Raw genomic sequence first — 12,589 nt, 5'->3', positions numbered from 1 at the left:
TAGGCTGATTTAAGATATTTTCTTCTCCCTAAATGCTTTACTTTTTTCCTAAAATAACCTCGTGATTCGGTTTTGCAAAGGCGCCTGGGGCCTGTTTGCTGCTGCGGGTCTCCAGCGGACGTGCCGGACGAGATGCTGAGACCAGTGACGCGTGGCCTCACGGCTGCTGCACGAACCAAAGCTCCTCAGGAAGCAAAAGGGAGCTGCAGGGTTTTTTTTTATCTTCAGCTCCGTGGGGGAAAGTCTTTATTTCTCCCGCATGGCATTAAAACGTGGTATGAAAATCACTGCTTCCTCGTCAAAAGGAGTCCACGACTTCATCCCCCGGAGCAGGATCAACGCCAACAGGTTGCAACGACCCCGTGCTGCGGATCAGCGACTTCTTGAGTAATTGGGGACACTGTTGAGAGGAAAGGCAATGACTTTTATACACATCGAGTCGTCGCTAAGCGCAATGCTCTTGGGATATCCACCCTTTTCATCTTTTAATGCAGCGAGGGCTGCTCATCCCCCGGGCGGAGGTGCTCGCTTGGCCCATCAGCCGGCGAGCTCTGGGGCTGGAAACATGTCCCGAAGGACGCTGCCCTGCTCCGGGAGCAGCGACAGGACCGCAATAAAACGGGGAACGTCCCAAACCTCCCGCTTGGCTGGCTGGGGGTTTGACAGCTTCCAGGAGTGAGGGACAAACATACCAAAAAATGGTACTCAGGAAAGCCCGAAGCTGCCGAGTGACATCGCGGGAGTGGAAAATGGTTGTTTTAGCGAGCGAACCATTCATCGGACTTGTCGTGGTACAGGGGACGTAAAGAGCCACCGGTTCTTGGGTCGAGATTGCAGTATTTCAGGTGGAAATAGGCTCTGTGTAAGGCAAAGAAGATGGGAATGGCCAAATGATCAGCCCGAGCCTTTTGGGTTTGAATTTCTCCGTCCTGCAGTAAATGCAGTGAACGCGTGGGGCAGCTGCATTTCTGGTGTGATCCCCCAAACCTGTGGTTTGTAAGGAATTCCTTATACCAGGATTACTGAAACTAGAAATGCCTTTTTCTGGAACAGCCAAAGGAAAACCAGCGATTCCTTTAACACCCTCTGCGCTGTATTCATTGCTAGCTAAAAAGATGGATTACACATATTCTTTTATTACTGTGTCCCAAGTACAGAGCTTCTCAGCAGCAGCCTCAGATAACGGACAATACCGTTTAATCAGCTTTACGATCCAACCTCTTGTCCTTGCAATCAGACACAGCGATCAGCCGTTTGCTCATCTTCCACACGCGACTGGCCTTCAAGCAGCAAACGCACCTCTCGGGTTCGAGGGGATGCTTGTCCTAAGACGCTGCCCTCCGTCCAGTTAGTAATATTCTGGGCAGGAAATTTAACTGGGTGCTGCAGAAAGAAGAGGGGGTTAATTAGAAAAAGCCGCTGCTGTCAGAAGAGGAAAAATAGAGCTCTTCGTATGCCACTTGCCCCTCGTAAGCGAGGGTAACGGGGTGATGATTTCTGGCAGAGCCAAGTAACCTTTTGCTTTCTTTTATCTGAATTATTGGGAGAGATTCACAGCCGGCAGCTCCCGCTGGCCCCTGTTTCTCTCCACGGCCGCCGAGGGCCGTAAGCAGACTGGCCGGAGCCGGTGCCAAAGGCTCGGAAGTTGCTTTCAGATGATGAATGGTACTGCTGAGAGATACTGCGCTGTATTTTATAGCTCGCTCTCACGCCACTGCAGGGCTGAGCGCTCGGGCTGTCTCCCAGATTTCGGTATCTCATCAGGAAATTCAATACCGAAATCTTGTGTGCAGGCTCTGTTTTCATTTTCCTCTCTCATTCCCCCCCCGCCCAAAGCAAGAGCGGTGTATGAGCCAGACCGACGAGCGAGAGCGAGAGCTGGGCAGGCTGCCACGCAGCGAGAACCCTGGCTATTTTTTTATTTAATTTGTGGATAGACCGAAGGGTCTGGATTTCATAGCTGTATTATTTTCTGCGGCCGGCGGGACGGTAACTGTGGGACCACGCTCGCGGCGAGACCGCCCGGTCAAGGTCCAAAGGGGGTTTGGATTTTGGGACTCCTGTCGAAATCAAACACAACCCGGGTGAAATGCGCAGGAGGCAGCATTGCCTTTTCATTAATTGGGCAACAGAGGCAATAACGCGTTAATTTGTTGCACTGGAAGCCAAACGCAGGTTTACACTGGAAAATCAGAGTTATGAGTAAACACTCGGACTGTTTGTGCAGCGGGGATTTTGGGAAGACCCTCCTTAGGGTGGAAATGATCTGAATGAGCTCATGTTTAAGCCATGGAGTGAGGTATCCCACATACAGCTCCAAATGAATATATCGGGATATCTGGGGCACATTTTAGGAAGATGATACCACCAACCTCTGTTGGTTATTTTCGTTTATTCTGCCAAACCCAACAAACATGTTAATAATAACAAACAGGTTAATAATAATGGTAACAGTTAGCAAGGTTTGGCTTTGTCAGCGTGCTTCCTTTAGCCTCGCGAGCAGAAATGTTAATTTTCTCCCTTGCTCCCTGTTGGAGTTAATCAGCAACTCAGGGCAGCGCAGAGAAACCGGCCCCAGGTCATGCAGGAAGGACGCGGCACAGCGCAGCCCAGGCTCTTCGGCACGGGAGCATCCTCCTCCTGCAGCCATTGATTTCTGAAGACTATTAGCAAAATTAGGAGCTGATTACGGCATGTTAATAGCTTCTGGCCAGCTGCATGGAGAGGTTCCTGTTCAAGTTTTGAGGCTACGGAACTACTATTTGCTATTTATGGAAATATTATTTGCTTTATATATAGTTTTCAGACTGCTAGGGTGGGTGCTGAGGGGGAATTACTCTGTCAGCACCTATAGAGGAAGCACCTCTGTCTGTCCTGGTCTCAGGAAATGAGCTTCTCCCCAAATTTCGAAGGGATTTAAACTCCCAGGTTTCCAGATAAAAGCTCAACAGCCCCTAGAAAAAGGGACTTTTTCCCCCCAATATGCTGGTGATGCCAAACACCCTGCTTCAGGGGAATGTTTGGAGAGGATCCTAGGGTGGTGCCTGGGATGCTCTGCAGGGTGCAGGGCTCCCCACCTGCCTGCCTCCCGGTCCATCATCTCCCAGTCCTCACCTCCCTGTCCATCATTTCCCGGTCCTTTATCTCTCTGTCGTTCATTTCCCAGTCCTTCGTCTCCCTATCCATCATTTCCCTGTTCACTGTCTCCTGCTCTTTCGTCTCCCTATCATCTCCCTGTCCATCATCTCCTTGTTCATCACCTCACTGTCCATCGCCTCCCTGTCCATCACCTCCTGGTCCATCGCCTCCCTGTCCATCATCTCCTGGACCATCGCCTCCCTGTCCGTCATCTCCTGGACCATCGCCTCCCTGTCCGTCATCTCCTGGACTCCGTCTCCCTGTCCATCACCTCCCTGCCCGTCATCGCCTCCTGGCCGCTCACCCTTGCCGGGCAGGCAGCGCCAAGCTCCCCGGGGGGATCCGCGCCCGGCGGTGCCCCCCGGGGCTCCTCCCTCTCCCCAGCCCCCCGGGGCAGGGCTGCCTTACCCAGCGGGGCCGCTCCACGACTCGGGCTAAACACCCCCCCCCCCCCCCCAAGTCCCTTAAACCCTCTGGGGGTTCACCCGAGCCCCGGACCCACACACCCCCCACACCCCCCTCCCCGCATGCCCGGGGGCGGTGGCGCGGCGGGGCGGGACGCTGGGGCCGGCCCCGGGCACGGCCCCCCGGAGCGGCGGCGGCGGGAGCGGCGGGAGCGGCGGGAGGATGCCGTACCTCCTCATCAGCACGCAGATCCGCATGGTGAGTCCGCCCCGCCGCTGCCCCCCGGCCCCCGAGCCGGGCAGCGGGAGCTGCCGGGGATGGGGGGGACGGACGGACGGACACACGGACGGGGGCGGGGGGGGCAGCCGCCGCCGGGACGGCGCAGGGACCGACGTGAGCAGCGGGGACGCGCTCAGCCCCCGGGTCGCAACGGGCACCGCTGCCTCCGGCCGCCCTTGTTGCTGTCCCGGGCTGCTGCTGGCCGGGGGTGGAGGGGGGCACGGGGTTCTGGGGGTGATGCCCCGCAGATTTGGGGGACCCCCGGCACGGCCACGCTGCGCCCCAGCTGCTGGCGCCCGGTGCGAGATGCCCGGCGTGACCACGCTGTGCGGGACCACCCTTGCACCTCCCTGCACCCCGTCCCTTCGGCCCTGCCCGGGGCAGCGGGTGTCGGGGAGGAGGCGAGCACTCGGGTGCCCGTACCCCGGCTCCTTTCCCCCTAAAACCCTCCCCTCCTGAACGGCGAGTAACATAACAGGGGAAACTTGCGGGAGGATCCCGTGAACGTCAAAGAAACTAATCTCTGGCCACGTGTCCTCACGCTAGGTTTTCCCTCTTCCCCAAAATAGCCGTTTCGCAGTGGGAAGCGCAGCCGTAGCCACAGGGAAGGGCATCGGTGGCAGCGGGGTTGTTGCGCAGCAGCCCGAGCAGCGGGAGGGATCTCTGGCCGAGACCCGGGCTGAGAGCGCAGCCCGTTATTCTCATATAAAGACATAAAGGAAACGTGGCTGCCTAGCGATTGCAGCATCTGCAGTCCACAGAGCGGTCGCTGCCGACCCGCTGTCGGCTGGCGCGTCCTGCCAGGACTGCAAGAGCAGATAGCCACGTGCTTGTCTGAGGTTTTCTCCTGTCCCCGACACAAAGGGGAACTATACGTCTGAAAGCCAAAATACGACGATGTGGTTTTGCGATAGGAAGGGGGTAATGGTGAAAAAAGCAAATCAACACGCTGGCAGGAGGTTGGTGAAAGATGCTGCTGCTGCTGCTGTTGAAGATGTCCCGTCAACACACGCATCTCAAGCCAAGTGAGCAGTGAATTGAGAATGAGGATGTGTGGGGATGCTGCGGCACCGGAGCATCTGTTGGCAGTGATATTTGGCATCGTACAAGTTGATTAAGTGATTATGGACCGAGATACAGAAAGCGCCACGTGGCTGGGGTTTACAGCACTTGAGGGAAAGGCATGCAACAGGGCTGACTGGAGTCGCGTCGCTTAGCACGTTTCCCCTCCAGAGACTTTGGAAACTCTGCTCTTTAGCAGGGCAAAGCAAACTTTTCCGACCTGAAACTTGGCATCGAGCCGTGGCTGGGAACAGCCCGTCCTGGCCGAGCCCGGGGTGACTGACTTCGCTGCTTTTTCCTGGCAGCGGCCGGGGCAGGGACGGGTCGCTCCCTCCCATGGCACGTCTCCCGTGGGGTTCGCAGTGCCGGGCTGCAGGCAGGAGGGCTGCACGGGGAGCGGTGAGCAGAGGAGGCTCTTCCTCTGCTTCAGTTTCTGTCTTTGCCAGCGCTCCAGGCAGCTGAGCGTGCCTGCGCCTTTGCACAGCTCGCTAAAATGTTTGATTGTGGCGCTGCCCGAGTGCTTCTAGTTGGGATCTGACTGAGGCTCATGATTTACACGCAATTTGCCAGCGCCGGTTTGCAGATGGATGCCACCAGGCAGGGCTGGCACCCTCTCTGCTGCATTCAGCCCTCACCCACCCGCTTTCCCCAGCCCAGCTCTCGCAGCTCTCCCGGCCGAGTAGCAACCCTCTGCTTTCTCTGCCGTCAGACTCTCCGGCCGCTTTGCTGCTAACCTCGCCGTGGGTCAAAGCGCACGGCTGCCCGTCCTGTGGCCCCAAGACCAAGGGGTTCACACCGTGGGGTAATGTGGGGCACGCAGCCCGCAAACCTCCGCATGCAACCTCCGTTTGAGGCTCAGGGACCCTTGTCCTGTCCTGGGGCTTTGCTTTCTCCAAGGGGTGATAGAGAAGAGAGGGTCAAAAAGGGTCTGGGTGATGCTTAAAATATTTCTGAGGTTATTGAGGGCTGAGCGGCCGTCTGCGTATTATAGTTGATAATAATAATTAAGTGTTGATAATAGTGTGGTGTAGGCTTGCCAGTGGATGGGGGACATCCCTCGGAAGAACAGTTTTCACCTGCAAACTTTTCGCAAGTCGTGTGGAGGAGATTTAAAAGGAAACAATTGCTCCACCTATTCAAATCAATTCCACCCTGCTATTTTCAGGGATAGCCTGGAAGGTGCAGGGGTAAGTCTTGGAGCAGGGAGGGTCTGAGCACCCCCGTCAGCGCTGAGCAAGGAGGGGTGGGTTGTGGGTGCCACGACGGAGGCGTCTGCGATGTCTCTCCCACTCACCAGCCCTGGTAGCTACGGGCAGCGTTCAAGGCTGTGTTTTCTGGCTCTTCCAGCCTGGGTGTTGCAGGGCGGCTGGATGCTGCCCCCCCCGGCCGCTCCCCGGCCGTGCCGGGCGTGGGTTGGGAGCGGGCGACCATCGCGGAGGTCACATTGGCGCTGTCGTTATCCGCTGTGCCCTTGTAGTTCGTTCTGGAAAACCTCCAGCCCAGGAATATCTCATAAAACAACACTTCTGGAGCGCCGTACAAAAATGTCCCCGTCCCCCCCTCCCGTGTGACGTGTGGGAAGTCCACCTGATGGCTGCGTGGTGAGATGAGGCATGTCTCTGGCTGCCTCCCCCCAGCTCCTCCGGTCTCCTGTCCCTTCCAAGGGAGCGTGACTGTCCCTCGTCATCCCACAGGTGCTCATCTGCCCCGGTCACTCTGTGGCACCTTCCCAGCCCGATCTTCTCCCCCTTCCCAGTTAGTGGAGCCATTCCCGAAGCTGTCTTCTACCAGGACAGGCAAACGGTCCCTAACTGGCCTGGGGATGCTCATGTCATGGTGAACCACACAGATCTGCTGGTTTTGCACAATGGGGCTGTGAGTAGCACCTCGTGGCTGTCCTGCAGACTTCCCGGAGCTGGATCCCAGAGGACCAGAGCCACCGTGAGCTCAGCCAGCAGATGGCCCTGCAGGAGCGAAGCCACCAAGGGCCCTCTCCTGGGACGGGCGGGCGGCTCACAGTAATTCCCTTCCCAGTAAAGCTCTCAGCGGAGCCGTGCTGGGGAGCGGGGAGGGGCGGCCGTGCTGCCGCACATCTCTCACCCGCTCTGCTGCCTTTCCCTGCAGGAGGTTGGCCCCACCATGGTGGGAGACGAGCATTCGGATCCCAGCCTGATGAGCTTCCTGGGGGCCACGAAGAGGAACACGCTGGGGAACCACTTGTAAGTCCTCCTTTGCGACATTTCGTTCTCTCCCCTCTCCTTGTTTTCCCAAGGAAATTTGGAACATTTTTCACAACTCCAATTCGCCATGGCACCTTCCAGCTGCACATTCAATCCCAGGACTGGTTGGATGCTGAAAGGGCATGCACGTGTCCTTGCCCCCGCCTGGTAATGCTCACCCAAGGAAACGCTGCCTGGTATTTCATTTAGTTCTTTCTTCTTCCTTGCTCTGACCCCCTTTAGCGCCTGACCCACCTCCCCGCCGCTCCTTACCCCGTATACGCTGGGGATGCTTCTGGCTGTTACCTGAGGCATGCCCTGGCTGAAATAAAACATGCACAGTGAGCATTTGAATCTTTCTATATAACTTTATCTGCCTTCATCCCACCCTTAATCCTGAAAGACAAACCTCCTCTGTGGTGTTGTCGTTTCCAGCCCTGAGATGCTCGGAAGCATCTGAGCCAGCCCCTCTCGACGGCTCCTGAACCTTTTCCTCGGGCTGCTGAGCCCCAGGGTTGGAGCTGCTTCCCATCGTGTCCCCCCCCAACTCCAACCCATTAGCCTGCGTGTTCCCAAGCCGTATATATTTGATGTTTCTCCATGTCCCCGTCTCTCTCTCTGCCCACGGCGAGTTTGACACCAGCCTTCATCAAAGTGCAACTCGGAGATGTTACCAGCATGTTCTTTACATCTTGGCCCACTTTTTTTTTTCTTTTTTCCCCACTTGATATCTCACTTCTTGTTTTTCTCCGGGGGAAAAAAAAAACCCACAAAGCAAAACAAAACCCCAAATGCCAATTAAAACAACAGAGAGGAGCGGTTAGCTTTCTGCTCGCCCACTCGCGCTGTGGCGCAGAGGAGGAGTAGGAGGAGAACCAGGCGTTAAACAGAAGGGGCCTCTCGGTCCCAGTATGTTCTCAAACTTCCATCGGCGGAGCTGGGAAAACCCACCTACGCAGTCCCAGCCTGGCAAACATCGAGGTCCGGGTCCTCAACTCCTGCAGCCTTAGAAACCTGAACGGGGTGGGAGATTTTAAAGAAAGAGGAGATAAAAAATATATATATATACTGAAGGCCCCCCGTTAAAGAGAAACCCTTCCAAACGCACACTCAGGCCGCTGCCAGCTCCCCGTGTCTGCAGGAAGGTCGGTCTCGGACCCCTCCTGGCACTCGTCTCCCTGCCGAACAGCTCGGGGTGGGTTTGCTGGGCTGAGCCGTCTCGGCGCTGCTATTCCCAACCCTGTGGGTGGCCAGGAGATTGGCAGCAGCGTCGGCTTCGTGCTGCTGCCTGCCAAGCCGAGCCCGGGAGCAGGCAGGGAGTTATGCAATGGGAGAAGGGAGACCCGAGGAGGGGGGAGAAAAAGAAGAGGCTTCAAGAAGGAAGAAGTGCTGCTGGCTCCTGAGAGAGAGGGGCAAGGATCCCTAGGATTCGGGTGGAAAAGAAAGGCAAAGAAAGGCAAAACGCCGCCGTGGTGTCGGCCCCAGCAGCCAGGGAGGAGATGCAGCGTTGTAAGGAGCCAGCGGGCCACATTTTGCTTGTTCGGGAGAAGGGATCTGAGCTTTCTGTGGGATCTTCCTGGTGGATTCACCACCTTTCTTCCCTCCCTGCGGCCTGGAGCATTTTGAGCTCCCTCTTGCCCCACCTGCTTCTTGGTACGGCTTGTGTTTTACGCAGGGTAGCTCCGCTGTGTCCCCATGGCACGTCTTCCCCGTTTGCGCTTGAGCAACCCGGGGTGGAGAAAATAACCTGGCCGGAATGTGGCTGCTGACACCCCGAGAGGCACAGCGGCATGCCAACGGGGTGAGCCCCGGCCGCCTCCGCCAAAAATCCCAACCAGGGGTGAGAGCTCCTCTATTTGCACCACGGCCGAGTGGGATTTTCCATCCGCCTGACTGCAAGGCTTCGCTAGCAGTAAGCCCGGCTATAGGACGCTGCAAATCTCGCCCTTCCTCTAGCACCGTGGAAAAATTGCAACAACACATCATCAGCAGGGTAAAACTAACCTGTCTCACGATGGTCTAAGCCCAGCTCACGTTCCCTGTTAGTGGGTGAACAATCCAACTCCAAAACCTTAAACGTGACCTTGGAGGGAGCCTGAAAGAAACGATCTGAGCAGCGTGGCCCTGCTGGGCACTGTGGTAGGCAGATGAAGTACGTAATTGCCTCTAATAAGGGAGAGCACTGGTCCTGTTAGGCAGCTCTGCGCTAGCTACGGCAAACGGCACATCGTTCGGTTCCATCGGCTGCCGGCGCGCAGGCACGCGCTGTCGTTCCCCTGCCTGATGTGCAGAGCCCGAGCCCCGGGGGCACCTGGGCTTTGGCACGGGGGGAGCCGGGCTCTGCCCCAGCCTGCGCCTCTCTGGTAGCCAGCGCGGGGCCGAGGATCGAAAGCCGGACCCTCGGCTGCTGCAGAAAAAGGGATTCTTCTGGGTCCACCCGGGGGGACGTGCACGCGTGGATGACTGCTGGGCACCATCCCCGGCGCCTCCTCTAGTTAGAGAGGCGATCAGCACTGTTTGCTCTTAAATGAAAACTGATGCCTCTCCGTCAAATTTCGGGAGCTGAGGTCTGAGGCACCTGCTCGTGCTTTTAATTCAGCCGCTCCCCAGGGCAGAGCCAAACCCCGTCCTCGAGGCAGCCAAAAGCACGGCCGGGCAGGCATCACTGGGCGGTGGACGGCTCCCTCACTCAGAATACCTGCGTGGGGAGGAGGCTGCTGCCCCAGCTCGATCCCGTCCCCACGCACGCTCATCGGGGCGCCCTGCTTTTGGCAGGTCTGGGAGGCAGGGCAGCCGGGGTCGCGTACGTCACCGTCGGCAAGTGCCCCAGTCCTCTCCCGTCTCGGGTGACTTTTCTGTTCCCTGCTGGCATTTAGCCGGGAGGAAAGGCTTTGCAAATGTTCCCAGCCACTCCGTCCTGATTCAGACCGGTTGCACACGGAGACGGCGGCGTATCTGATAGGCACTGTGTGCAGTCTTTTGTTTCACTCAATACGGAGTTGTGTTTCAAGCCCTGGGCAACTCAGCTTTCCTTCTGCTTTTAGCTCAGCCACTCAGTCTTCTAGGTTCCAACAAATAACAAACAATCCCTGCCTCAGCTCCTTCCTCTGCATAATGGCAATAATATTTACCAACTCCAGCATGTGAATCTGAAGGGTATGTGGCAAGCCTCTTAGAGAAAGCATTAAGTTCAAAGACACTTATAATAATACGTATTATCTTTACACCACATCTGTAATTATAGCAAAGTATAGTCTGTCTTGAGAAACTGAAAAAAAGCTTTCACATCTTGGTGTTATTTCATGCTTTAAAAGCGCTCACCACTCCATTAATGTTTTGCAATCTCGGCAAGAGCAACTTTGGAAATGCTTTTGGGTCTTTTTTTATTGTTATTAGTATGAAAATCAGGAGAGGCTTTGTTAAGGTGCCCAAACAAGATCACCAATGATCCTGTAGCCCATCATTATCAGCTTATCTGGCACAGTGAGTCATCTAAGAGCTAAACTATTATGAAGCTTATCCCATCTGCTTGAATAAATACTGCATCCAAAAAGACGGTGTTAAAGGAACAGAAAGGCCGCCCAGTCCAGCGCTGAAGGTTATACTTGCCATTTCAGCTCTGCTACTTCCCCACCTAATTCAGCCCGTTTTGTGTCTGTATCGTGCTACTCTTCCGCTCTGCAGTCACCATCTGTTTTCTGTATGGTGAGAGGGGTCTCACAGCCCTCAAGTCCTCTGCGGAGAAGCAGGCTCAGGGATGAGGCGGAGGGAAGGACAGCTTCTGCTCCAGATGCACAGAGCTGGCAGAAACCGTAGAGGAATAAAAGCTGGACGAAGATCCCAAGTGCCAGCTCCCAGACACCCACAGCATGCGACTGCTCTGAGCGGCCGGGGTAGAGCGGAGCCTGTGCTCCACCTTCTTTGGCAGCTCTGCTGAGGACCGATGACTTCTGGTTTTGCAAAGGCTTAAGACTTGGCTGAAGGCAGCATTTTTTTCCAATCCCCAAATTTCAAGCACAGGCTCTCAAAACCACCCAATTTACAGACATGCTCTGACGTAAGCAAAACATGGGCTTTTCATTCCTTAGAAACATCTGAATCATTCGTCCCTGCTTTGCAGAGATTAGCCTCTTTTTCCCTGAATTCCCTGCCGTGAATACTTGTGAACCCTCTCCGCTGCAGTTTCAGCCCAGTTAACCGAGCAGCACGTGGCTTTGGACAGCCGGTCCCCAAACCACGTTTCAATTCAAGGTGACCCTTCCTTCCATTTTGGACAGGCTCTCTCCTTGGTTTGGTAGCTGTGGGTTTTGGCCTTCCCCACCTGGCTAACCAAGAGATTGCATCACACAGACGGTACGCCAGATGCGGTCACTGCAGTGTCTTATATCGGTTTAGTAGTGAGGCAGAGTCACCTCCACAAGGAAATCCTTGTCTCTTCCTTGTCCACCTCATTGCATCCCTTCTCCTCTTTCCTGCTTGCAGCTGGGAGTACTACGTGAACGACGCACCGCGGATAGTCTTGAACAAGCTGGAGAGCTGTGGTTACCGGGTGGTGAGCATGACCGGCGTGGGCCAGACACTGGTGTGGTGCCTCCACAAGGAATAGCGAGGAAGACTTCTGCGTTCCTCCTGGACAAGATCCTGCCGGGGAGCATCTCACCCAGGACCGACAGCAAACTTTTCCCCTTAATTCCTTTCTGTCCCAGACTCCAGGCACTCGGGCACGGGGGGAGGAACGGTGCAGAGGCAAAACTTGACCCCATGGAAACTTGCCATCCCTGCCATTTCCCAAGGCCGGGGAGGAAGGTATGCCCAGTCCAGATGAAATCACCACAGAGAGCAGATGGCTCCATCTCTGCGTTCATCTGAACGGCAGCCTGGCAAATGCCATCTTCTTACATTTTAATCATCTCCTATTTAGCATGCATTGGAGGAAGCTCGAGTAACAGACTTGGCTGCCTGTTCCTCAGGGCCGCCCCAGAGAGGTACATGCTGAGCTGCGAGAGTTCAGGGCATGCCTTCTCCCAGGCCGTGTCGGGTAGGGAGGGGAGGCCAGGCATGGACGGCATACTATTTCATCCCTGAAATGTAAGTGGGAACGGCTAAACCTACCCAGGGCTCTTTGAGAATCCCTTCACTCGGCAGCAAGGCCGGTTTCTCTCCCACATGGGATTGTGGTTAGCAGCAGCATCAGACTTTCAGCCCCAAGAGTGCCATTTAAGCGTAACACGTTGTCCTGAAATAGCCTTAGCGCAGCACAGAAAGGTCTTGTGAACATTTCAGTACGGGCTCTGTAACCTTAACAGCAGCAGTTGCAGTGCTGGATTGTTTGGGACTGTGTATCAATCCTGCTGTAGGGGCAACACCAATAAAACATTTCTCTAAACAGACCAATGTCTTTCTGTGCGTTGTTTTAAACACTTGTTGCCAAAGCCTTCTGGATCCATGGCTCCTGAACAAGCTTTCAGGAATTAAAAGAAGCTCCA

General features: G+C 55.6%; 1 protein-coding gene across 1 annotated transcript; it reads left to right on the top strand.

Moving 5' to 3' along the window:
* Positions 1-3,765: 3,765 nt before the first annotated feature.
* GCHFR (GTP cyclohydrolase I feedback regulator) lies at positions 3,766-12,487 on the top strand. The gene is made up of 3 exons (XM_050897885.1): positions 3,766-3,801; positions 7,009-7,103; positions 11,586-12,487. The coding sequence occupies exons 1-3, from the start codon at positions 3,766-3,768 to the stop codon at positions 11,707-11,709; spliced, it is 255 nt and encodes an 84-aa protein (XP_050753842.1). The 3' UTR covers positions 11,710-12,487.
* The last annotated feature ends 102 nt before the right edge of the window (positions 12,488-12,589 follow it).

This window comes from Gymnogyps californianus, chromosome 5, assembly GCF_018139145.2.
Source record: "Gymnogyps californianus isolate 813 chromosome 5, ASM1813914v2, whole genome shotgun sequence".
NCBI classification, from domain to species: Eukaryota; Metazoa; Chordata; class Aves; order Accipitriformes; family Cathartidae; genus Gymnogyps; species Gymnogyps californianus.
The sequence above is the reverse complement of the archived record's forward strand: the minus strand, read 5'-3'. Positions and strand labels throughout refer to the sequence as shown.

Bases quoted from the DNA above. Each gene is read 5' to 3' on its own strand.
- GCHFR (XM_050897885.1), top strand. From the start codon at position 3,766: ATGCCGTACCTCCTCATCAGCACGCAGATCCGCATG. The intron at 3,802-7,008 runs GTGAGTCCGCCC...CTTTCCCTGCAG, and splicing joins TCAGCACGCAGATCCGCATG to GAGGTTGGCCCCACCATGGT. The intron at 7,104-11,585 runs GTAAGTCCTCCT...TCCTGCTTGCAG, and splicing joins AACACGCTGGGGAACCACTT to CTGGGAGTACTACGTGAACG.